The following is a 27,200-nucleotide window of genomic DNA, read 5'->3' on the forward strand; positions in this document are numbered from 1 at the left end:
ACCCTGACTCTATGGAACAGCTGTGATGGCAATGTGAAAACATGTCCAACAAGTTATAAATTTGAATTTAATTGTGAAGGGGAAGTAGCACAGTAAGCCGGAATAGGATATGTAAAAGACTTGATTTGCCTAAATTTTGTTTATCTACACTCGCTGTGTCTTGAATGTTTATTTTTGGTGAATGAGTTTGAGCTGTTTATGATGAAAGTGGGAATATTGTGGCATTTCACAGAATGTTTTCACGAAATATGAAGAAAGGGGGTAGCTCTTCATAAGTATGCACTTCCAGTGCCCCTTTTTCTTACTTAAATATATGTTTTATGTTGTAAGATGTTCAAAATAGACAAAGACCTAGCCTAATGAGCCTTGGGAGTCATGTACATAGCCTGTTATTGTCAATTTTCCAAACAGGGTTAACAATGAAGAGCAACAATAACACATAAGATTTGTTACTCTGCTCAGAATGCAACTATTATCTATTATTTTAGTTATAAGCCTGTCACAGTAGTGAGTCTTGAAATGTAACTTCTTAATGGGGGCTGCTTTAAAATGTCTAAAGAGTTTTTTGATATGAAAGTCATTACTGTTCTATTGAACAGTTTACAGTGGGAATAAACTAATAAAACACTTACAGACACAACTGACTGTAGCAGAAGCCAAAGCAAGGATCATTACATCATCTTTGTGTCTCTGCAAATACACAACATGTGCTTGTTTTGCTAAAGAAAAGAAAGAAACAAATTTCAGTTTCCATTCTCAGCTCTCCATTCACTGGATCCTCTGTACAAATATTTAGTTACTTTACACCACTGATCTAACAATACTTTTAAACTCACTCCCTTTCCCCAAAAGTTGGGATGGTATTGAAAGTTAGTAAAAAAGAAAAGCAGTGATTTCTACATTTAATTTGACTTGTATTGCATAGCAGACAGTATGAACAAAGTGAAAGTGTTGTGAAAAGGAATGGCAACATAACAAAGTGGTAAATGCTTTACCGTCCCAATTTTTTTAGGAAAATGTTACAAGAATCAAAATTTAAAAAGTGTTTATTTTGAAAAATAAATAAAATTTGTGAGGTCAAACATCATATAATGTGCTTTTAATTTTAAGAGTAACATACCTTCCCAGCTTTTTCTGATTTGGGTTTCTATGTTGCAACCTATTAAAAGTCATAATGAAGAGATGAAATCAAAATGTATCGAAAGGAAAAACATTGCAGAAGCAGGTCTGTCATTATATTTGGATATTTTCAAGTGATCCTGTAGTGGCTGCAAATCAGAAAATCTTTAGTGAGTTCATCGTGATGGCGAAGGTTCCTTATCCTGTGGATTCAGCACTGATGCGACAGGCATCTACTGTCTGACCGCCTGAAGCAGAGCACTCGATTTGATTATACATATATCCATGGAAATTAAGAGGCTCTGTTTATATGCTGACTGCTCCGGCTTATGTGGAGACATGCCATCAATGCAAATGGTCTTTGACCACAAAGCTTGGAAATCATTTTTTCCCAAAACATAGCCCCACCCCAAAACAGGCACACATGCTCACACACTGTCCAGTCTAACCCAGCCCCTCTGATCTATGTGCCCACTTACCTTCACTCTAATATTGGTGTGCGCCTGTTTGCCATGAAGCACAGTTGGATTTTTGTTTGTTAATTTCAGCAAAGATGTGTTCATCTTCTGTGTAAAGCCAAGGTAAGAGCTTTTCATCTCTGTGTTTTATCTTTGGAATCAGGCGCAGTTATGGAACTGAGTGTATGCAATTCGGTGGAACTTGACTGAATTTAAGGGGACTGTCGGGCCATGCCGGGTCTATGGGTCATTCTAGTTTCTACATATAAAACCCTCACCCTTGTGGTCAAGTCAAAACCGAAATCCTCTTCCTGACAAAGCGAAAAATTTAGCATACTAGCTTTGTTCCAGCGGCCAAACAACAGAGAACTAAACAGTTTCAGTGATAAGATTGAGGTAACCTTTATGGGAGAAGAGACTTAGTGACTGTCTTTGCTGATTTAGAGTAAATAATTTAGTGATTCATTTTAAATGGAGAGCTGGTTCTGAAGAAAGTTTTTCTAGGGCTGTGAAAATCTATCGGTCTTGGAAATGGAAAACTGAGGTAATGTGTAATTAAATGAAATACAGTAAATTGAGTAAATAAGATCTAAAAATAAAAGTAAAAGCTTAAAATAGTAAATTATTACGTGTGATATTTCCCCATCATTTTAAGGAATATGGGATGACCCTGTATGTATCTGTGTACACACAAAAAGCCAAGTGTATATTCAATCACCAGACGGGGTTTAAACGCTCGTCTGTGGTTCCTCCTCCGCTGTCTTGCTTGGGTGGAAAGTTAACAGGTGAGCCTGCAGATTTGTTGCCATTGAAAAGTAAGGCATTTGCATGGTCAACAACCAGCCTCACAATTGTTCATTACTCTACCATGCACAGTGTAGAACACAACAACAACACTTCAAGACACCTCTATTCAGATACTTTGGTGTGATTGCCTGCTCAGGACAGTTATCCTTATTTAGCATCCTCCATTTTCGTTGCAAAACAACATAACATTACTGACTGACTTCACTGATAGGACAGGAGGGCAGGAAATCGGTCGAGCTGACTGTGATCGCCTCCACTGGATCACTTCAGATGGTCTGATGAGCTTCTAGTCTATATTTTGCATTCCTACAGGTTTGTTTTTCCTCAAACGTTTGAATCAATGTGTGAATTTCAAATAGGGGCAAAAAGTAACAGACCTATGACTCCTGTTGCAGTCACTTGAATGGAAAAGTTGTCCTTTGTTCAATAACCACAACCTTACAGTTGCTAAAATAACTCCATGAAAATGAGGTGGGCATGGACTGCACCACATCATTAGGCCCTGAACCATATGTGGGCAGGAGTGAACAGTAAGCAGTGAAAACCACCAGCTCCTCGTTTGTGTCCATAGCTCAAATGCAAAGCAATGCAAATAATAAATCTTATTACAGCATATGAGCTCTACGTAGTTTTTAAGGAAACACAAAAAGGCGCATATAAGAGCATAAAAAATATATATAATAAAACAAATATAGATCGGAGGGTGACGAGACAGTAAACAACAAATCTATACCACTTAAGTATTTGACAACAAGCCTTAGTATTAGTATTTATTTTATTGCAATGTTTATCATTACAATATTTAAGCCATATTTGATTTGAAATCATACAAGTCCTTGAGCATAGATACGACAATGTACTCTTGGTTGTCCCTTTATCCATAACCTGACCTTGGGTATTGCTTGTAGAGAAAAGAGTATGTGTTCTATTCTCTTTTCTATGCTCTATTCTCACAATGGTGTACAGATGTAATGTGTGAGGATCATGTCCACAAGCCCAAACATTCATATTCGCCTCAAAACTGCGTCATTTACACCGTGTTTTTAGCCTAAATGTCAACTACTGGAAGTGGCGATGCTGGTGAACAGAGCCATACAAAAGCGCACCACACGTTTGCCCTAGAGCAGCAGTTCCCAAACTTTTTAGGCTGCGCACCCCCTTCTACATCCCAACTGGCCTCACACACCCCCAATTCCCCACACCTTAAAAAAAACACAACAGGGCCTATTTATAGCCGCATTAAATGCATCATCTTTAATCATGAACACATGATCAAAACACACGGAACAAAATAATCAAGAGTGTTCGTGTTTGTGTATTTATGAGGCAATTCATTGTCATTCTCATCTGATATGTTTTCCCCCCAGAGTAACAATGTTTTCCAGAGTGAGTCTGATTCTGATCGGAGCTGCGTACATCTACTATCAGGTAAATATGTTTCTCAGTCTGGGTTAAATACTTTAAGACAAGAAATACAACTAAGTGCATGTTTTGAATGTACCCACTGTAATTCTATCTAAATACTCTTATTACATTTTGCTCAATCTATTAAGTCTTGCATATATAATAACATTAATTGACTAAATATTAAAAAGACAAAATAGATCTTTGTATTTAGCCATTTTTCCTCTGCAGGTATATAAACATGTATATATTTTAATTTGACATAAGTCTGAATCCTGATAGAAAGTATAAATCGGTTGTTTACCTGTTCTTGTCATTGCAGGTCAACGCATTAGGTGAGTCGATGGCAACATTTTCAAACATTAAATGCGATTTTTCAGAAACCTCCGTAAATTGGACAAGAATTAAGGGGCTGAGTTCACCATTATATAAATAGGCCAAATTGTGTAGAACTTTAGATACATTACAGTAGAACTGTTATAGAAAACTCAGGGGCAGCTCCTTGGGCGGGGCCAAGGGGGGATTAGCCTCAGCTGAGATCTGATTGGTCCCTGAGGTGCCCCTGTCCCGTCAGTCATTTTTATATAAAAGAATCACTTAATAATTATATTACAATACATGTGACAATTTGCAGCATTTCCCACAGAGCTAATTTCAGTCTAAGGCAGTAGCAGGTATAAAAGTGCATGCACATGAAAGTCACCCTCATGCACAACATTTTTTAAAGCTGTTTTCAGACATTTGGCTACAGAAGTTTACCAGTAGTCTGCCTTTCACACATGCACAACAAAGCGGTGAAAGGGATCTATTGACAGAATTTGAATCTAAAATAATCGTATTGATGTTTTCACTAGTGTGTTTCATCTAAATTGTACAAATTGTTGTTTTCTCTTCTTTAGAATAGGCCCTTTATGTTTAATCAGGGGCGCGTATTCTTGGAGGCCGCCATGTTTTTTACAGTAGTCCAAAGTGGACAAACTAAACACCTTTTTGAGTATTTATGTCAACTGAAGGCTTCCCCATGTTCTGTGTCATGCTTGGAAGGGGCGAGTGAGATGAGGAGTATTCAGCTGCAACATGCAACTTCTTCAATAGATGTCACTAAATTCTACATACTCTGAAACTTTAAAGCTGACTAAAAAGGAGGGAGGTCCACACAGCAACCCTTTAAATAAAAAATGATTTATTGAAATCAAATCAAAGTTAAGCAAAGCATAGTAGGTTTGATCAGTAATCAGCAGTGGGGGGTGGGTGTTGGTTGATGTGTAACTGCAGATGTGAGTTTAAGGTTGGGTGAGTAGAATGTATGGACATCTAGTGGTGAAGTTGCATGTTGCAGCTGAATACCCCTCACCTCACCCTTCCCCTCGAAACATAAAAGAGTACCTGTGTTAGCCTTCAGTTGTCATAAAAACTCAAAGGTATTTAGTTAGTCAAGTTTGAGCTACTGTAAAAAACATGGTGGCAACCATAGAGAGGACCTGTTCCTGATATAAATATAAAGTATCTGAAATATAGAGGGCCAATTCTAAAGCAAAGAAAACACCATGTGACAACATGACTAGGATTTTTTCACATTTTATTTCTGCCAATAAATCCCTTTTACCTCAATCTTACACACTGAACCTTTAACATAAACAATCTGTAACCATAGCTAAACTAAAAACATACAAAACAGAACAAAAACCAAAAAACTCTTATCAGGAGGGGGAGGGAGAGGGAGATGTCTTACTTCGGCCAGCTTACTCCCAGCAGGTGAGGCCAATTCCAAAATCACACACTGTATGTATGTTAATACATGAAGAGTATAGGGTTACACTCTCTTATGTATCAGAAGCTCAACTGCTGGCTATAAATCAAAAAAGATAACAGACAAAAATATTGTTTTTTAGACTGTGGCATTGCTGAGCTGGAAGTGGAAAATAACATCACGATGGAGACCCAGACTATCTTGTCACTTTTGAACACGTCAGTATCAATCCAGCTGGAAAGCGGTTCTTTCAACGTGACGATTTCAGAAATCGAACTGGTTTCAGGTATCTTGCAGGAACACTTTCTTCTTTCTGTGGTTATTTCACACTGCGACAGGGGAACGAGAGGGAGTTGGGAAGCATGATGCACTGCGAAGATGAAAATTGTATTTGATTTATTTCACATGCATACAAACTGGTGGCTGTTTCATGAAATATATTTGAGTTATTAAGACTTTTTTATGTATAGCATCACTAAACCTAACACTGGCAAATTAACACTTTATTTTTGACAAACCAGTAAAAGCTTGCACATTCCTAAAATTCTCCCCAAAAAATCCTGTCTCCTCAAAATTTCAATTATTTGCAATTTATCTAACTGCATGAACATCTCAGAAGAAATGTAATGTCACCAAAATGTTACAGATACGGCAGGATAGCCGCTACAACACTGTACAACACTTTAGACAAATCTACACACACACAGCACTTGGTTAGGTTTAGAGAAATATTGTTCTCTTGGTTAAATACAGATAAAGTTAAGTCATCAGATGATTTTTACCTTAACCAGAGAGTTATTTTTGTCAAATCTAACCACAGATTGGACTTAGGATGCAAACCCCAGTCTCTGACTACAATCTATTGGAAATTGCATTTTTGCCATTACAATATAATTAATTGTTCAATTTATTACCTAAATCAGTTTGTTTAGACAAAGGACACTTATTCTTTAAAAAAGCTGGTTTTATATCAAATTATAATATTTAAAAGAATAATTCAGAATCGTAATGTCACTCAATCGACATAATGAGGATAAAATCTGTATACCTATTTTCTTCATCGGCTAATTATCATTTATTAAATCCAACAACACCTACAGTCACAGTAACTTGGGATTTTTCATTCAGATTCAAACTTGATTTATTAATATTTTGGTCATTGCATTTAATGTTACAAAAAAAAATTAAGATTTCAAACTGAGTTTTAGGAATCTGACGATTGGGCTTCACTTTCTAGAATGCTTTCTGATTGGAGACACAACCAGTTGCAATTGCTCTGTCGGGTACAGTTGGAGCAACGAAGTGTGCTACAATTCCTCATGCTGCACCGAAACAACTTGCACACAAAACGTGGCCCACATCGAACCACTCTGCGTTGCCAAAGTCCAAGGTACCAGTGATGATATTTGACCCGATATTTGTAGTATTTTTACTAGTATTTTCTCTTAATAATTTATAGTATTTTGAAAAGATCTCTGGGGCATAATAGAGCAAAGATCATGAAAACAACAATAGTATTTGTATATATTTAATAATATATATACTGTAAAGAGCAAAAGTAAAACTAATGATAATATTATCAATCTACAGTTTCAATCTATGGAACTGTTACACTGACGTCTGGATCCTGGGATGCTGACAAAACTACAAAGGTACATTTTGCTCTTGTGACTTATAATACCAGAGGTTGTTTGTCTCTAAAAAACAAAAGTCAGATATATATGATTTAACACTCTTTCTTTTCAAAGCTGAAGAGTGCATTCAGATCTCGATTGAATGGCTATGAGTCCCTGAACGTAACTGGTAGCAGGTAATGTACCTTGCTTGGAAAATATTTTTGACAGGCTTTTGAGACAAAATAACACAAAACAACTTCCATGTCCTTACCCAAATGTACACTTTGCTATGTCATCAACCGATATATTTATTTATTCTTTCCAAAGCGGCGGAACTGCTGACTTCAAGGCAGTCGTCTGCATCAAACTAAAGACCTCTGTACTTAATCAATTGCTGGAGGATCTGATGGCCAATCTCTCAGCTAAGGTTCGGGTCGACACTGTAGGTCAGTGAAAAAGAGTCATTCATTTAGATCACAATGTTGTAGAAGATGTATTGCAAGTTCCCTATAGACTACTATCTATATTTTGCACTCTGAGAAAATATTAAATATATATATGTAGTGTGGGTCACAATATGTGTGTGGTCAGTGTATGACGATTGCATCATTGATCTGCTGTATCACATGCATGTCTGTTGTTCACACAAGGACCGTTTCTGATGCGTGCCTTCTGCAGGGCTGCTACCTTAAGTGTCTTTCATGGCTATTTTATTTTCCTTGTAATAAAAGTAGCCTAGAATAAAGTAACTAAATGCCAGGAATCTTTGGTATGAAGCCCAGCATCGGCCGTGCCAAACTAAAAGGCAAGACATTACACACGCCCCGCTCCAGCATCCACTGTGGCCTGGGCATTAGGACATATATGTGCACTTAATAACTTGTATAACTCAGAAAAGCAGGTTACAAAGGTAATCTAACATTTACATGCACTGTTGTCACCTGGTTACTGTAAATCTGTAGGAGGTCAGTATTGGATTCCTCCCTAATCCCTCACCTTATGATGGAAGAATGACTGGGTTGTTTAATCACCATTGCATTGTCAATTAAAAGATAGATTTCATACAAATTTGTTAATGTTTATACCATGGGAGCAAAAAAAAAGGTCAAAGCTTCCAATCATCCCCTGGGGCATGTGAGTATGTAAGGGTGATTTAGACAGGAGGGGTCAAGGTATGTTGCTGTGGACGAAATACTGGGACAGATAGATGAATGACGGTTCACACAAACCAGTGGAAATAAGCTGCTTTCAGACATGAGTTTGTCCTCCCAGAACCCTGAAGAAAACTCTGGATAATTTCTCAATGAGCCTATTTGAGAACACAGCAGGAGATCCTCCTCAGGATTCCCTGTGAGCGAGTTGATGAGACTGACGCAAATATGAAGAAAAACAAAGGATACAATTAAGTCAGTTTGAAATAGTGGTGTCATACACGTAGAAGATACAGAGGAAGAGCTTTTGGTGATGATAGCCAACGTTATTTATACATTATCTCCTCATTCTGTCTGCTGCACCACCCCTGACCTGAGCATTGCTTTGAACCCTTCTGAGCAGAGAATCTCCTGCTGCGTTGGTCATGTGTGAAAGGCAAACTCTGAAGAAAGTCTGGAGTTCATTATGCAGACGTTCTCTGGAGTGCATATCTGACATCCACTTTATTGCTTTGTATCCATGTTGCCTTCTTCAACTAGGAATGGTCGACATCACAGCTCCAGAGGAAAGCGTGTGCTACAAGTGCAGCCCAACACTGGAATGCACATTTGAGGAGGAAGCAAACAGCACTGGCTGGAAGTTGATCAGGGAACACAAGCATTTGGAGCTCACGGATGGTAGTGTGGTGACTCTAAAAGACTGCGATTCGAAAAACAGTTCCTGTATTGCAGTTAAACTCAAGGAAGTGACTGGCACCGGGTCAGGCAAGCACAAACATTTTCTTCTACAGCGATAAAATGCCTGACATGAGTGTTTTCCAGTGAATGTGAAGTTTACGTTCTGAGTGACAATGTGGGTATTGTAATGTGATTGGTGCAATGTCTGTGTGAACAATGGCATTGTACTTTATTGAGACAAAGACAAGCAATATATCTGGAAAGCTTCCCTGATACACAATTAATCCACAGAGAGTGCCCAGTGCTCAAATGGACACATAAGCGGTTCTCCCTGAGTGTTCTGCATTTCCCCTCTCTGTTTGAAGGGTATTTTGGTCATTTTTCCTCTATCTGGTTGAGGCCCAGATGGAATATGGATGTGGGCTACTTCAGGCAGCATTTCTGGCCTTTTTGTGGCCGGGAAAAAATGATTGTGGGCGGACTATCCCAAAACAAATGTGGGCCTTTATTGGCCTTTTTGGCTGTAGGCAGGATCTAATCTGGATGCTAGCCCAAAGTGAACCGTATGGTAAATGTTAATTATGGCCACAATACCACAAAAAAAATGCAGGCCACCTATGGCACCTTTGGTTGATGTGCAGTATTGCGATGGCTTACTTGTGGCCCAGATCCTGCAAACAGGAGTTCAACGCCCAAGTGCCATCATTCCTTGCACTATGTGGGCCAGCTGACAATGTTTGATGTGGGTCAAAACAATTTTGCTATGTGTGGGTTAATGGCAGAGGATATCACACCTTGTCAAGCCTTATGAGGCAAGTTGTGATTCATGACTTTGGGCTTTTCAAATAAAATCTGATTGATTGATAGATTCATTTTTACATCATTTGAAAACCTTACTCTTTTCATTTGAATAAATGAGATTGAGCGAAACATTAATGTCTCCTGCTCTTGGATCAGTCAAGATATTTTTCTCCTACTGCATTTTTCATTATTCAGCTACACAAAGAGTCTCCAGAAAACCTCATTTACTAACATGTGCGCAGAAATGTTCTCATTCTCCGCACAAAACACGTGCGTGCGCAAAATCACGCCGGATTCATGACACGTGCGCACCAGCCAATTTTGCTCTCACCACCATGCGTATGTTTGTGAATCAGAATAATTCTAAATGTGCAGGCGTGTGTCCGCTCTCTGCAATTTGTATACCGCCACGCCTCTATTTCTCCATATAAGGACATCCATTTGTCATGAAGAGAGCAGGTATGCATGGTCTGAGGAAGTTCTACATTTGTTCCCAGAGCACGAACAAATTTAGGTCAGAACATGTTGATGAATCCCAGATTTGTGCATCAAACGTGTTTTCTAAAACCAACCTGTAATCCCACACTCTCGGGGGGAGACTGCACAGCACACTCGTAATCTGACGACTTTTCAAAACTAGTTTTCAGGAAATCAAATCGCCTTCTATGCTTTACCTTAATTTGTAACATCCCTTTGTCGTTTGCCATCTTTTAATTATTTACTGCTACACATCATTGTACTATGTGTTGTGATTAGAATCACGTGTGATTGTTATCAAAGGACTACTTGGTCCTGTGTGTGTTGACAAACTATTTATATGATAATTAAACAAGTGACCCTCTTTCTGTCTATGGTTAATGGTCTGTATTTAAAGTATATAGTGCATTTCTACTCTTGCACTCAAAGTGCTTCACAGTATGGTTTTGCCATCCACCCTAATGATGACATCAATCCCACACTGCCACACATCTGTCGGAGGCATTTTGTTCAGTATTTTGCCCAAGGGCACTTCTTGTTGGGACCAAACTGCCAACTATCTGGTTGAAACTTTGTGTAAAAGATCCAGTATTTTACACCCTTTACTAAGTTTATATAGATAACTGAGTAGCCTTAAGATGTCTCTGGAGTTAGGGTTAGGGTTAACACTGCAGATTTTCTGAATTGGGGGTTTCTGTGTTTGTGTGCCCGTCACTAATACATTTGTACATTATGACGTTTCATCAGCGAAAAACTGTGAGAAAAGTGCTGGCACATACTTGTGCAAAAAGTGATTCCAATTTTGGTTTGAGCAAAAGCATGTCAGACACGTTGGTGATCCAAGTCATCTTTCTGTTTTCAGCTGTAGAAGGTAATTTACCGACATTTTTTCCGCAGGTACATATGAGTGTCGACTCACTTTTGGGTCAGTCACACACACAGCCAAGGCAAAGCTTAAAGTGTCACTCCTGCCTGAAGAGATCACCATGAAAATTGATCCACTTGTAGCAGACTGTTCAGGCAGCATTAACTTAGAAGTGACTGTGACTGCCACCATCCAAAGTAGCACGGAGAGCTACGACATATCGTGGCAATTCCCTGGAGCAGAGCTAAGTAGAGGATCCGAACCAGGTAAGACAAACCTACAAAATATTTCCTTCTGTGAGCTGCAGCTCCAGAATTCATGATGATATTAACACAGATTTAAATTCACTTACATGCACTTAAATGCATGCAAAATCTAGAACCAAAAGCCCTGGAGCCCTGAAACTAGCATCTGTTTTTCGTTGCAGCTCCTGGAGATATCCTGGTCTATTCTGTCAGGTCTGAGTTCTCATGCGAGGAAAGAACTCCAACAAAATGGGAAGTCAGTTTTAAAAACCAAAAAAAACAGACGAAAAATGAAAGCGTGGATATCCTAGTAATTAGAGGTACGATTATTAAACCTTTATTGGATTTCACCTGATCGAATTTCTAACTGTCTTTGTGTAATTTATTTATAAGGTTAAAGTATTATGTGTAAGTGTTTTATATTTCTTTTCTTTAACCATCTAATGGTGTGCTGCATTTTTTGTAGAGATAGGAAAATGTTGCACTGGTGATGGGATATGGCCCAAAACCCCAAATGGAGCTACAGTGATTAATCATACGTGTGAAAACGGCAAGACTGGTTACAAGTCTCGTACTTGTGGTAAAGATGGCGAGTGGCAGACAGAGTTCTCCACCTGCATCAGCAAAGAGTTGAAGAAAATTCTAACTGCAGCAGAGGTAAGTGTTGCATTATAGCTTGTGTAGCACTCCCTGGACTCAGAAAAGTAAGATCCTGACGTTTTGTCAAAATGAATTATGTATATGGTAATATTTGAACCTTATTGATGTTTTTTTTTAGCAGTAATTGTGACTTTTGTGCATAAACGGCCCTGAATGAAATGTCCAAAGTCATTCTCTATCATGGTCTAAAGAAGTTACACCAATCACTGCTCAGAATACACACAAGAGGACCTATCAATTCCCTGATCAGTTTATCAGGTCACCTCCTTTATATACATTTATATACATTCCTGTATTTTGAGTGTATTGGTAGCACCTTGTATTGCATCTTTACATGGAAGGCTATGAATATATAAAAGCTAGGCGAAAAAGCAGATTCTTCCATCAGCCACCAATCTCAACGTCTAGCTAAAAAATTTGAATTACAAAAAAAACACTCAGAAATTATGGAATATTATTAGTTGTTTGTGTTCTTTTGTAGACCTTTACTTTGAGTTTTTTGTTTCTAGGTCTTCAAGACGGGCATAGGGGCTACACAGGAAGCAGCCATGTGGATCTTTGAATCACTTAAGAATACCACTACATCTAAATCCAGTAACGACTATGCTGGAATCAATGCTTCTATCAGCATAATAAATATAATGGCCACTGGATCAGAAAACATCACCTTGAAGGAAGAAGTCTTTGATGTAAGTCCCTGGTGGTCATTACTACTTTTACTGTAATTGATGTAGAGTATTAAGCTGCATAACATTCCCAACACAAAGAACTGGGGTTGATGTTTTTTCCAAAACTTTCACTTACATAGTTTTGCCTTCCTCAGCAGACAGAGTGACTCAGTTGTCATAGGGATAGTTGTTTTAAACCTCATTTCAAAATTCATGTGTTAACAAATGGGGGTGGCACAGTGGTGAAAGAACGTTCCTGGTTCCAGTCCCAGCATGGCTGAGGCCAACCCTGCATGTGTTTTCTCCAGGTATTCTAGTTAGGTTTGGAGACTCTTAATTGTCAATAGGGGTGGTTGTCTTCAGTGTTCAATACACAGCGCTCCAGTGTTATGCATATTTTATGCACCTCCCGGATTACCCCCCATCCCCAAAAAATTAAATAAATAACATACATAGATAGATAAATAAATTAATTAAGAGATAAATAATAAAGTCAATAGTGATTTTTATATTTTGATTATTTTGACACTCTCGATATGAATTTGAAGGTTTGTGTGGCGAAAATTCTGGTTATAGCCTTTACAGTCCAGGAGGCTCCGCTGGTCAAAAAGAGACTCTTCTCCCTCCGCTCTTTTCTAATCGCTCACTCACTTCTGCCACAATGAATTTAAAACACCTTGTTGTGTCATAATCTGCGGGAAGAACTTCTCTCCTGTCTGCTGCGTGTTTGTGTGTTTGTGTGTGTGTGTGCTCGTCTCTCTTGCTCTTAGACGATCACATTTATTTAATTATCGATCCATTCAACTCAATTCCATTTTATATGTATTGTGGTAAATCATAATAAAAATTGTCTCAAGGCACTTTACATAGTAGGTTGAGACCTTAATAATTACAGAGAAACCCAACAGTTTCCACAATGAGGAAGCACTTTGGCGATTGTGGAGAGAAAAAAACCCTCCCTCAATGATATCAGATGCCGCCGATGCAAAATGAAAGTAGCTGAAACACAAAATACTAGACGTAATTTTTTAAATACATTTTTATGACAACTAGAAGTAACAAAAAATGTTGGTACAGAGACTCTCCTAGAATTTGGCTGTTGAGGCTTTCAGGGGGTCTCAAGTATCAATCAGGGGGATTATCTCTCTCTCTCTCTCTCTCTGTATTCTGGCCCTGTGATGGAATGGTGACTTGTCCAGGATGTGCCCACCTCTCAACCAGCTGGAATTGGCTCCAGTGCCCCGCACAAGCCTCAAAGGATAAGCATTATAGATGGATGAATGGTTGGATAACAAGTGGTCATATGGGGTTCAAGCATTCAAGTTCAATTGTAAATATTTCGAAGATGCTACAGATGCCTGTGTTCATGTGAAGGCTGAGAAAAACAGTGTTTTTAGTTTTACTTTTAGTGGCCGAGGTCCACATTATTTAAAACATTTCATGAAACATTACTGACTGCTTTTTTGGAAAGTCAAGAGACCACTTTGGGAACGATTCACACAAACACTATCTTAAACTAGACACTTAAGTTGTAGTAAGTTGTCAATAATCTCCTAAATGCAGAAAAATGTCTGAGAGGGATAGTTCACGGAAAAATTAGAATTCAAACCGTAACTACTCACCACTATTCTGTTGGAGGGTCGAGTTAAATGTTTGAGAGAATTTAATCTCTAAGGGGTAAAGAGCATTTCAGCCGAATCCAATGCAATTTAAGTCAATTGTGCTTGCTTCTTTAGACTCAATAAAACAACAGAAAAAACATAACATGCTTCCATACTGCTCGTGTGGTGTCATCTAACTGTCCCCGGCATTCATATTCGTCTCGAACCAATCATATGTCAAAATACATCTTTGAACAGACACAGAGGTTAAGCCATTTACACAACCATCTGTTATTACATGACCAAATTTCTACTCTAATAAGTGTGTTTGTGCCCAATATATGTAGACCATCTCCATGAAAAGTCCACAAAATGTTATGAGAGCCTTGTAAAAAATGTCTGCCAGATTAATTTTTTTATAAATATGTCATTTAATGCTCAAAGACTGTGTTTGAAATAGCTCACAAACTCACAGTCTTCCAAAACTGTACATAATGTTTATGTATTCATTGTCTGTTTGAAACGTGCCTGTTCACTTATTTTCTTTAATGAATCTTTTTCAGGATTTTCTTGAAGCAGCGAGCAATTTATTGGCCAACAACTGGACCGGGGTGAACTCATCTATAAAATATGACATGTCATCACAATACCTTTACGGTGTGGAGAATCTGGTGAAGAACATCCAAGTGAAAAACACTTTGAAAATCTCCAAACCAAACTTGGACCTCAAAGTCTCAAAAGGGGACTGTAATTCCCTGGTGTTTAATGTCACAGTTAAACTCACCGAGACTGGCGTTCAGTTCAAAACTGTTGGTGTGAGAAATCTGATGGATAAATTAAATAACAGTTTTAAACCAACATCAACAGCTCCGTATAACCTTTTACTAATAGTCACAAAGAACGGCAGTTCTTCTACCGAGATTACAATGGACTTCCCCATCAAGAAGCTGAACGACACACAAAAACTACACTGTGTCTTCTGGGACACCAATATAAAGGACTGGTCAGACACAGGTTGCAGAGTTGAACGTGATAGTAATCACACTGATGGTAATCACACACTCTGCAAGTGCAACCACCTGACTTCATTCGCTGTCCTCATGTCCAAGTCCGATACACCTAACCTCGACCTAGATACCATTACCTATGTTGGCCTGGCAGTGTCCATCTGCTCTCTGGTGATCCTCCTCATCATTGAGGCTCTCGTGTGGTCTGTTGTGGTCAAGACTGATCTCTCATATTTCCGTCACACAGCACTGGTGAACATCGGCGTGTTCCTCTTGCTCGCTGACTGCAGTTTTTTGGCATCTATGTCACCTGAGAATCTCAGTGCTCACTGGTGCTTAATTTTGACCTTATGCAAACACCTATTTTATTTGGCCATGTTCAGCTGGATGCTGTGCATGAGCGTCATGCTCATCCACCGGCTCATCTTTGTCTTCAACCCGCTAAGGAAAAGAGTCTTCATGTTCCTATCCAGTATCGTAGGCTACGGGTGCCCAGTTCTCATTGTGGGAATCAGCTATGTGTATTGCAGATACAATGAGAAGGAATACTATGAAAAGGACACATGCTGGCTAGTTTTTGATGGAACCTTGGATGGCTCATTGTATTCTTTCCTACTCCCTGTGGGAACTGTTATTTTCACAAATCTTTTTTCCATGGCGGTCGTCATTTTTACTCTGGTGAAGTCCTCCGCCCCTGATGGCAGCAAGTCGGATGAGAAGGAGACATTTAAGAGCATCATTAAAGTGGTGATCTTTCTCACACCAGTTTTCGGAGTAACATGGGGTATTGGCTTCCTTCTGCTAATATTCAAGGACCACAAGGCATACCCTTTTCTTCAGTACAGTTTCACCATCCTCAATTCCTTCCAGGTATTTTGAAAAGGGCATACACACCAAACATAATGTTGATATTAGCAGTGCTTTGATCCTCCTTTTCTTGCTTAATGCCTGTTCTACAGCTCAGAGTATTGTCTCCGATGCTCAATCTGGCATCAGTGCTCTCTTTTCCCAAATTTTTACTGGTATGTATTCCAGACCATGGAACAGAGTAGAGCATTTTTATGAAAAAGTAACCAGGGATTGATTTTTGTGGCTCCAGATGGAGTTGTGATGAGTCTAATAGTCTAATTTGAGTGAGTTGGGTCAGAAAATGGATTAGGAGTTTTAGCATTAGAAAGAAGTGGAGTTTCCAGATGCCTTTATACTGCCCCTAATTTCAGCTTGAGGCAATTTTTATTGAAGACTAAATATAAAACATAACAAACAAGAATTTCTGGCGAACTTAATAAGAGTTTGAGATGCACTGTGGTTAAAATGCAGGTAAGAAAAGACAGGAGATATTTGATCACTGCATCCTTTGTTGGTATTGTACCTCTCTGCAAACACAAACACTGCTCAAAGTTTGAATAGCTTACTGTTAACATAAAGACTCTAGGAAGGTGCTGTTTAGTTAACATACATATATAACGGAGAGGTATGCTGAGGCTACATTCACAGTACTGTGTCTTAGTTTTACAACCTGATGTCCACACTACACCAGTAGTGCAGAGTTTTTGAGCCCAGAAAACAGTAACTTTGGGAAACGTTGCTCTCCCAAAATAAAACAATCAGCTTTGACCTTGATTGGTGAATACAACGTGGATGACGAATGACAAACATTGCTAACCTTTAGTGTCAGAGACATTGTCACCTTGATGAAGGTCCAAGCCAAGAAATCACTGCTCCTACTTTTTACCATTGCTGCTCTTTTTTTTCTAAAACTGACAGCTGCAGGGTAACCTACTTCCTGTTTACACCAGTGCACAGTTCATGTGTATGGCAATGCGAGTTTGGAATGAACTTAAAAGAGATTGTTATGATTTTCAAAAGGGCATTTTCAAATGTTTATCAGTAGTTTTTTTCATTATTATTTGTTCCACCATTGCATAAGGCACATTTACAAACGTCAAACAACCTCCTGCTGTAATTCGTCTTGCCCTTTGAGAAGAAATGCATTACTTACAATGAAATGTGAAAAGTGAAGTAACTTTGACATATTTCTTCTCCTACAGGGCCTTTTCGTGATGTTAACAGGGGTTTTTGCAGAGCCAAAGGTATTGTTGTCATTTTACTTTTGCTGTTCCTGCTCCATCTTTTGCAATATGTTCATTGTGCTATTATAATATGCAAAAACTACAACACTGCCTGTGGGACCGACACAAAATGCATTATAGAACCCAATAATCCTTCCAGTTATTAAAACGATTTTTTATTTGTTTTATTATTAACAGGTGCGTCAAGAACTGTTAAAGTGCATGGTAGGTTTGCCAAGATGTTCTTTTCATAATTACACCACAACATGACAGACATGTGCATCATTTCTCGGTTTGCTTCTACTTTCAGGATAAAGGAAAATATGACACCATGAAGAACTCAACCTCAGCCTCAAACACAAAAGAAAGATGAAGGCAAAGGTCAGTCTTATGTTGTCATTAATTTTCTCCTTATGTGTTGATGCATGCGCTCAATCTTCAGAGATGTAAACATAACATCGCAATTACTATGCTGTCCGTGGGTATATTTTTTACAATGTTTATAATCCTAGTTTATAGAGTTAGCATTGAGCTGCAAATTGTTTCTGTCTGTATTTTCTAGGTATTTGTTCATGAAGCACTGGACAGTTGGAATTCTGACCTGATAATGGCATGAGATTGAAAGTTTAAGGAATCACAAAACCATTCAAATTAGGGGAGGGCGATATATATCAATATATCAAATGCAAGGTGTGTTCAAGTGAAGCAGCCAGTCAGTGACTTTGTTGAAGAACAGTTGAAACAAACATTGAAAACACAGAGTTTATTCTATTTTCCACAGCTGCTTAATGATCAGAAACCACTACATTCATATTTGACTCGAAACAAGGACATTTACATCGTGTTTTAAGCCTAAATGTCCACAGATATCTTCCGACGAGGTGCATTTAGGGAATTATTTGTACAGGGATATAGAGACAATTTCACAATATCGAGATATATATTGTGTATTGATATTTGTTTTAGGTTATAATCATTAGGTTATACGTCTGTACAAAATTTGATGGTAATCCATACAATCGAGGTGGGATTTGGGAGGGAGCCCTACAGTATTCCGACTTCCAAATTTTCTTTTAATATCTTTAATGTTACTTTATATATAAACATATGGGACTCCAAATACGTCTATCCTAAAGGGATGTTATGGTCACCAGTTTTGATTATTTCAACTTTGTGTGTCATGCTGATGCGTCTAAACACTTCAATTCCCTTGATGCCCAACAATTTGCAACTACATTTACCTAGATTTTATTTTCAGTTTTTCTGCCATTGTCCTTAAAAACAACAGCTGCTGCAGTGCACTTTGGGAGTTGCACTTATCTTCTCCCCAGTTTTTTCTAGTTGCGGCAGAGACTTTAAACTCTAATGAAGTTAGAACTTACATTCTTGGCTCTGTGGTGAATCTAACTCAACTTTACGGTGGCCCTGAAAGCTCAACGAACGGCAACTTAAGAAAACACATGCAAGTTGACAAAACACCAGCAAAGTAAAAAAACATCTTCATCAATTTCACAACACAACACAACACATTACAGCAACGCGCTGCAAAAAGAGAAAAGCGCTGCAAATACCGGAACGAGCTGCAAATAGAGAAACGCGCAGCAAATACCGTAACGCGTTGCAAAAAGCCAAACGCGCAGCAAGAAGCCAAACGCGCAGCAAGAAGAGGTCACAACACAACGGAAGTGTTTCCATGGGACAGCTAAAAGTGATGGACACTGCTGCCACAAAAACGTCCAATACACCATAGAAATTCGGTTCCACACAGGGTTCGGCCACCCACGGCTCTTCGGCCCCTCTGCAGTGGCTGTACAGTACAATGTTGTGCATATGTTTAGCGAACGCTGAACTTAACGAATCAGTTTTCATATTATTAACGTGAACGTAACGATGAACGTGAGTGAACGTCACGTACATTTTTTAAATCATCACCGTATCAGGCCATCATGAAATACCAGGAGCGGGCGAGTGTGTGTGTGTGTGTGTGTGTGTGTGTGTGTGTGTGTGTGTGTGTGTGTGTGTGTGTGTGTGTGTGTGTGTGTAGCGAGTGCTCCGGTCCCGGGCATAGACTGTATATAGGTCCCGGGTCCCGGGGCTCCGACCCCGCCCACTCGCTCTTTTGATAGTAAAGGTTTCGTACCCCTGCACACTGTGGACAATATATTGCCTCACAAACAGGGGCTTGCTTGTTAGCGCTGTTTATTCAGTTTAACAGGAGAAGACGGCATGTCTCTAGATCGAACATCTTCCGTGATCAGAGCTCACTGTGGCTCTCTCCGAGTGAGTGGGCGGGGTCGGAGCGCCGGGGGACACACGTACACACACACACACACACACACATCGTAACGATGTACGTGACGTTCACTCACGTTCATCGTTACGTTCACGTTAATAATATGAAAACTGATTCGTTAAGTTCAGCGTTCGCTAAACATATGCACAACATTGTACTGTACAGCCACTGCAGAGGGGCCGAAGAGCCGTGGGTGGCCGAACCCTGTGTGGAACCGAATTTCTATGGTGTATTGGACGTTTTTGTGGCAGCAGTGTCCATCACTTTTAGCTGTCCCCTGGAAACACTTCCGTTGTGTTGTGGCCTCTTCTTGCTGCGCGTTTGGCTTCTTGCTGCGCGTTTGGCTTCTTGCTGCGCGTTTGGCTTTTTGCAACGCGTTACGGTATTTGCTGCGCGTTTCTCTATTTGCAGCTCGTTCCGGTATTTGCAGCGCTTTTCTCTTTTTGCAGCGCGTTGCTGTAATGTGTGCACAGTGCAAACATAACCTCACCAAACTCAACTTAAGATGCAACAATCTCCACCGCTATCTGATTTAGCGCAGACTCCAACTGCAGGTACGCGTCTCTTGCTGCGTGGAGCCCCATGCTGGGTGCCACTGTGGTAGGGGAAAGTGCTCTCCCAACCCCCTCAACTCCACAGCCAGTTTTCCAGCAGTTTTGTGTATTCCATCTGGCTTCTGTTTTATGCTGTTGTGATGAGAATGTTGTGATGTTTGCCGCACACAATGCGGTGACAAATGGCGCTCTAATGACCATAGAAACCAATCCACCAATAAGGCTTTGCTAAGTTACGTGAACTGAGTCTGTCAGTGTAAACAGCAATAAATCTGTTTTGTGACACTTTTAAGCCAAAAATATTCAATACATCATTTGAGAATAAATGTAATTTCTGTGTTTCAGGTGGTGCCAAGAGAAACAGCAACTCACATGTACAGTACATGAAGAGAAAATTACTTAGAGTTTAATTTGTGGTATATTATAGTTCCTAAACACGTATAAAGGTGTAGATGTTTCCCCTAAAAACAGGTTTAATTATAAAGTAAGGTGTATGATATATCTGGTGTTTTTAAATGTTGTATACACATACAAAAAAATTGACAAAAAGACAATTTTATTCAAAAGGAAAGTCTGTAGAATTAAATGATCTGACATGAATAACATAGCCTTTATTATATATTTGCATAACCACTATATGTATCTCAAAAATAGTATGTTTTACTAGTTTTGAGATACATATAGTGGTTATGCAAATAGAGGAATAAAGACAAGGAAAAGAAAGGGTTTTGTTTAGACTAGGTGTGATTTAAATAGTTATTTCCAGTCTTGGGTTATTCACAACAGAAATAATGTAGCAGAAAACACTTGATTACTTTTATCATACAAATAAACCACACTCAGGACATAGAAGTGCTGATGCAGGGTCTATATTTTGAAAGCCTTTAGATCTGTCTCAATAAAAATTGTATTTTAAACATGGGGACGTATCAAAGAAAGGCCCAAGATAAATTGGCATATTTTCCCCTAATATTGAGTTTACATTTAGTGTGATTTTACTGCTGAATGATGCAGTGGACGAGTTCGTCCTCCACAGAGTGTTTCACTGAACTCTCCTGATGACGGTGACGATGGCTATTGTCAGAACTACCGTCCCGGCTGCACCCCCAATCAGAGCTCCCAGAATTCCACTGTGTGTGTTCACTTCCTCACATCTTTTTCCAGTGTTGTAGGTGGCCTGGGTTGTGGCACACCTGAAAAGCAGCAGTCACACACATCTGTTTTAATCATTAAAAAAATTATATACAACAAATTTTTTCTAAGAACTTCAGGTTTCACATGAATGCACGTCCCACGTTTGTATTTGCTTTAGTCCTGATGCACTAAGCTGTGTCACCAGGCTAGCAAGAGTATGTTGATTTTTATTAATGAGTTTCATGGAACAGTTTGACAATAAAAAACTTGCTCACTTGATTTATTTCATAGGTTAGATCAGGGGTGTCAAACTCATTTTGGTTATGGGGCGACATACTGCCCACTTTCATCTCAAGTGGACCAGACCAGTAAAATCATAGCATATTGTTTTTCATCCACCGGAGCCACGCCCCGCCGCCCGGGACGACATCGCGTCGCTCACGGTGGGGGGGCTGAAACCAACATAATGAAGGGTCCGACCCGTCTTGGAACACGGACCTAGGAGTCTGACGCACGCATTGAAAGTGAAAGGTGAGGGCTGGCGTGCGCTGGTTGGGGTGGGATTCCAGCCCCCCGGGGCTCCGTGCACACCACCGCGTACTCCCTGAAAGACTTTTTTCCAGTTTGGGAACCGTTAGTCTATGGCAGGGGTCACCAACCTTTTTGAAACTGGGAGCTACTTCACAGGTACAGAGTAGTACGAAGGGCTACTTGTTTGATACAAACTTCCTGAATAACAAAGTTGCAAAGATCACCTTTTAATAATAATATTGATATATGTGAAGAGAATGTCTGATCACATCAATTTTAATTATTTCTCACAATAGCCGGGGTAAAGTGGGACACAAGACAACTTTTTTTAAAACAATCATATTTTCACTGCCCTTTGTCCTGAAGACAATCTGATCATTTCCATTGCTAGAAAACATCCTGAATTAATGGAAAATGTGTACATTTTACTGATATATAATTTTAGCTCGCCTAGAGGGGAGCAAATGTAAAAAATGACCCACATTACCCCGCTCTCCCATATATATATATATATATATATATATATATATATATATATATATATATATATACATAATCAAATTATCTTTTTTTATTAATTTGTATGTTTTACCTCTTGTGTCAATCTTTACCTTTTACTCTCTTATTACTCTGTTTTTTTTCCTTCTCATTTTATTACATTTAGTCTTTTACTTCTTTTATGAGTTGTTACTTATTACTCCATTATTACTCTTAATTGTTACACTTTTTATTATTTTTACTTATTACTCTTTTCATTAAAAATGTACTTTTGCTAATTGTAAGTAATAAATAATAAATTCAGATTTAATTTAGCAGTTGTGGACATTAGATTTATGCTTTCAGATTGAAAGTAAAATTGGATGTTGTATGTTTGAGAACAACTTACTGATTCTAAATGTTACTCTAGTTAAATATTACAACAGATTCTTGGGGCTTACAAAGCCACTAATTACTTTCCAAGCACCTATCAAGTGCACTGATCATGAGAGGAGAGCTGCCGTGAATGGGCGTGGCTGGAAATATTATTTTACTCAGAGGGCCCCTCAGTATAATACTATTCCAGTGGAAGTAGGGTAGACATTAGGATGAAGGCAGTTAGAAGCCAGGCATGTATTCTGGCATCAGCTTTAATAAGTTACAGTGAAACTCTAATAGGGTAAATTCCTAGAGGGAAGATTCTGCTGATGTAGGACAGTTTAAAGGCCGATATATGCTTCTCGGAGTCCGTTCCGGACGGATGGACGGAGCGGACGGACACTTTTTGATTTATAGTTCTACGAGCCTTTTTGTTCTGAAAACAATTCACTGCCAGAACCGTAGTTGGCGCAACGGAAGTCGAGCTTAGACAAGCCTACCTCATGAGGTATATAGAAGAAGTCCACGCTGGTTTATTTACGTCCCCCCGGCTCCTCATACAGCAACAGCGATGGCAACTAACAGAAAAATGCTGTTGATGACGCGACAGTTTTTGCTGAAATAAAGTGACACCCAGCGGGTCATAATGTCCACCACGTATCCACATAATTCTTATGTTATCGTGTCTTAGCGCAGCGGTACCCCGGTCTTGTTTCCAAACTGCGTTGCTAATTCAACAGCTGCAACAGCTTGAAGCTACACGGAGGCAGCTGTCTCCCCCCCCAGCTTCCACACACAGTCAGCACGGACACCCGATACTAACTACTACCAAGTGTTTGCTTCTAACCTGACGGTGTTTGAGAAACAGTGTCATGACAGCCGTGGGATTAAAGTCAGCGGGTTTTTGCGCTGTTCCCACCGCAGTTAGCATGGCGGCTAGCCTGCTAGCCCCGTTATGAAAGTTATAACCGTATGTGACTGTACACACATGCCTTAAGTGCTCTAACCAGCTGGCTTAACACACTTGTCACATTTATCATAGAGTCGTAGTTGTGATTTAGGTTTATTATGATTTAGGGAATGGAACAGGAAGTTTGAGGTCCGGAAATGATGTCGTCCCGAAATGCTGGCATTAGGGGACCAATCACAGCCAAGGGCTATCCGTGGGCTCTCCGCCATGCCGACGTGTAGTTAGAAAAATCAGAGCTGCACGAAAAACTGTGGAGCCCCGGAGAGGCCCGGAGAGGGCGTTCCACAGCAAAGAAGGTGCTCCTATCTGTCCGTGTCCGTCAAAACGGAGAAGCATAAATTGGCCTGAAGCCTGTCAGATCTTTTCTTGGGTGCCGTGGTAAAGAGGTTGACTATCTACCTAGAAAGGACTACGGTTATTGACACCTCAGTGCAAACAACTGGAATACCAGCTTGTTTTGAATGCTTGGAATTGTATCCCGGATCAAAAGCGGTTTCACTTGATTCCAGTTGTAGTTTTAAGATTCTTCTTCAACCACCTCCCGGCTCCTGCTCTGCATTAGCATCTCTCTCTTTGTTGAATTTCATGAAAGATAATCAAGAAGAATAGATAAGAATATAACATTTCCAGGCTTCGGCTAAGAAATGCCCTAAAATGCTACTTTTAATTGTTGAGTAGATTAACTATCTTTCAATCCATCCATCCATTATATGAACTGATTTTGACTGAGAGGCAATTTATTCCCAAAAATGGGCACAGGAGCACCAGCCTGATGTCATTGATCATTAATCTTGGCCTAGTTATTATTATTATATTTAGGTACCTGCAAGTGATGACCAGCTAAACTGTCCATGTTTAATTCTCAAAAATAGTCACACCTTCATAAATATCAATCCCTGAAACAAAGAAACACACACCTGCATGAAGCTTTCCCTTCACTCTACACACACAACTCCATTAAAACATGGGTTGGCTGCACATGCCTCTCTGTACTTTGGATCCTGCGCTCTCACTCCCACGTCACCGATTGGCTTCTCATCTGTATTGTCAGTGGCTGGGGATGCCGGTTTGACAGGCACCCCAGACTTGATCAGGTAGGTCAAAATCTATTAAAACAACAAGTTAATAATGATGCTCAATAATAAAAAACATATATAAACTGTATGGCAAGATTTCAATTGCTAATTGAAAAATTTATTTCTGAGTTGTGTGAATTGTGCCATTATTTACTAGTAGATATAAAAGAACTGATATTTTATATTCTCACCATTGAAATCAGCAGTAATGATGAGGTCATTGTTCTTGAGGAAGCTCCTTCTGTGCAGATGATTGTGAGACATGAACGTGCTCCAGCCAACGTCTGGGCCACGGTAGCACCTGCAGCTGGCATCCCACTCGGCCCCTGAAGCATTGGTTGGCTTGTTCCCGCGAGCGTCGGAGTCTCAGAATAAAGAAGGCGAGAAAAAAGTTTCATCAATCATTCTTCATTCACGTCAACAGCTAATTGGATCTCGCAAGGAAACTTATTTTCTATTTACATATTTATTGTTAAAACTAGATGTGAGGGTGAGCGAGAATTCAAGACTTGAATTGTTCACACTTTAATTAAGTATCAAAAGTAAAAGTACCAAACTTAAACATGCTAAGTGCTTTTTATGGTAGGCCTATACAGACACAAGCAACCCAAAATTATTCTCATCAGGATTTATTTCAACTGACTGAGAAATTATAACAAAAATATCCATATATGGTATATTTGTAAACTTTTCGAACCCCAGATGATGAGGCTAAAATATTATTGGACTAGTGCATCTGATCTTTTAGGGACAACAAAGAAGCAACACAACAGACTAAACAAGGGCCTCTTGTGTCTTCCTAAGATCACTAATAGTCCAAAGTATAACCACTAAAAAATAGTTTACTACCTTTCACTTTCTAATCAGTAGAAGGAATGATACACAATGACCCTTATGATAACTCAGCAAAATGAAACAATGTAGGATAGTTTCTCTTTTGTTAAGAATAATTCATTGACAGAAAAACCCGTCAATGATATGAATTTCTTTAATGTATCAGCTAGAGTAGCAGGGCTTCATCTGATTGGCCAAATATATTGACACGCAGACTGTGAATGCGTGGCCCATCGAACACCATTTTTGTCGCCTCATCAAAATAGGGCTACGTTGTAGCACTAACAGGGCCGAGCACAGGCAATTTCAAGCCTGTTGCGGTCGTGGAAGAGAGAGCAATCGATCACCAAGCGCACGTCTCCGTGTTGCATGCTTTTTGCGCTCTGTGGCAAGGATAAATGCTTCACTTCCTGTAGCCATCAGGTGGCGCTGTGGTTTTAAGTCGTGATTTTTGTAGATGTAGGCCAATCGTATTGCCGGGGCTGCCCCTTCGGGGGCGCTAGTCATTTATTTTGCCACTCCCATTCCTTAAAATCATCTGAATGTCTGCGGGGGGGGGGGGCTGTTAAGAGACACATGTAGTTTGAGGGATATAAACCCATGAACACGGAAGTTACAGCGAGTTTGTGTGTCATGGCGAGTCGATGAACTTTGATGCCAGGCCATTAATAAGGTGTTTGATGAAGAGTCCCAGTAATCTGATGCCTACATTATCATGTCTTGAGACCCATTTGATACAGTTTGACATGGTTGCGAAAAGTGGATAAGGAGGAACACATCCAAGTGTAAGACGTTATAAAAACAAGACATTTCTTGTTTCCACCAGGGGGCGCTGTGATTTTAAGTCACGATTTCTGTGTAGATGTCATCAGGTTAAGACTCTTTTCGTATATGTCTAGTTTGCACATGATTGGACCAAATATGTCTAAGATACATTAGCTTGTTTTGTGATGGTGTGTAATAGAACTTTGACGCCACAGTCACACAGGGAGACAAAAAGTTGATTTTCGAGGCAGTTTTGATCTCCATCTTGTTGTGATGACACTCACCTAAATTTTAAGTTGATCTGATGAAAGCCCTAGGACAAGTACGTCAAAGTAAAAATTTGAAATATGGCCAAAATGGCGGGCTTCCAGTCATGTTTTTCACAATGCTCCTTGAGGCTTTTTTGTATGAATAGTCACGATACACATGTGTTCTGATTTTTGTGAAGATTGGTCGTTGGGAAACCTAGGGGCTGCGTTCCGGGTGGCGCTATTGAGCCATTTTGCCACGCCCATTTCCAAATACTCCAGAATACGTAAATAAAATAAGAGTGATGACGATTTCACTCAGTGCAGATGAAGAGTCTGAACTTCATCAAACATCTTAATGCAACAACACTGAGTTTGACTAAAGTCTCAATAAACTGTAGATTCATGACACAGTCTCTCCTCAGGCGACATTTGATCTGATCTGTGAGGATTTAAATTCACTGTAAAGATCTTTTTCATGGAAGTGAAATAAATTCATAAAAACATGTGATAGTCTCTTGTTCTTCATCATAAACAAGAGAAATATAACGAGATGACGAG

At 39.5% G+C, this 27,200-nt stretch overlaps 1 protein-coding gene across 2 annotated transcripts; it reads left to right on the top strand.

The window, feature by feature from the left end:
- The first annotated feature begins 1,542 nt into the window (after window positions 1-1,542).
- On the top strand, window positions 1,543-22,703 carry LOC128459721 (adhesion G protein-coupled receptor F4). 2 transcript variants are annotated; one of them, XM_053444539.1, is made up of 18 exons: window positions 1,543-1,700; window positions 3,752-3,812; window positions 4,111-4,123; window positions 5,681-5,824; window positions 6,776-6,928; window positions 7,129-7,190; window positions 7,287-7,348; window positions 7,482-7,600; window positions 8,846-9,070; window positions 11,159-11,392; window positions 11,554-11,691; window positions 11,838-12,028; window positions 12,541-12,720; window positions 14,864-16,177; window positions 17,359-17,400; window positions 17,578-17,604; window positions 17,690-17,760; window positions 20,572-22,703. In XM_053444539.1, the coding sequence occupies exons 2-17, from the start codon at window positions 3,759-3,761 to the stop codon at window positions 17,750-17,752; spliced, it is 3,021 nt and encodes a 1,006-aa protein (XP_053300514.1). In that variant the 5' UTR covers window positions 1,543-1,700; window positions 3,752-3,758; the 3' UTR covers window positions 17,753-17,760; window positions 20,572-22,703. The 2 variants fall into 2 exon arrangements, with proteins under 2 accessions (XP_053300514.1, XP_053300515.1); XM_053444540.1 differs by lacking the exon at window positions 4,111-4,123.
- The last annotated feature ends 4,497 nt before the right edge of the window (window positions 22,704-27,200 follow it).

The sequence above is a fragment of the Pleuronectes platessa genome, chromosome 17, assembly GCF_947347685.1.
Source record: "Pleuronectes platessa chromosome 17, fPlePla1.1, whole genome shotgun sequence".
Lineage (NCBI taxonomy): Eukaryota > Metazoa > Chordata > Actinopteri > Pleuronectiformes > Pleuronectidae > Pleuronectes > Pleuronectes platessa.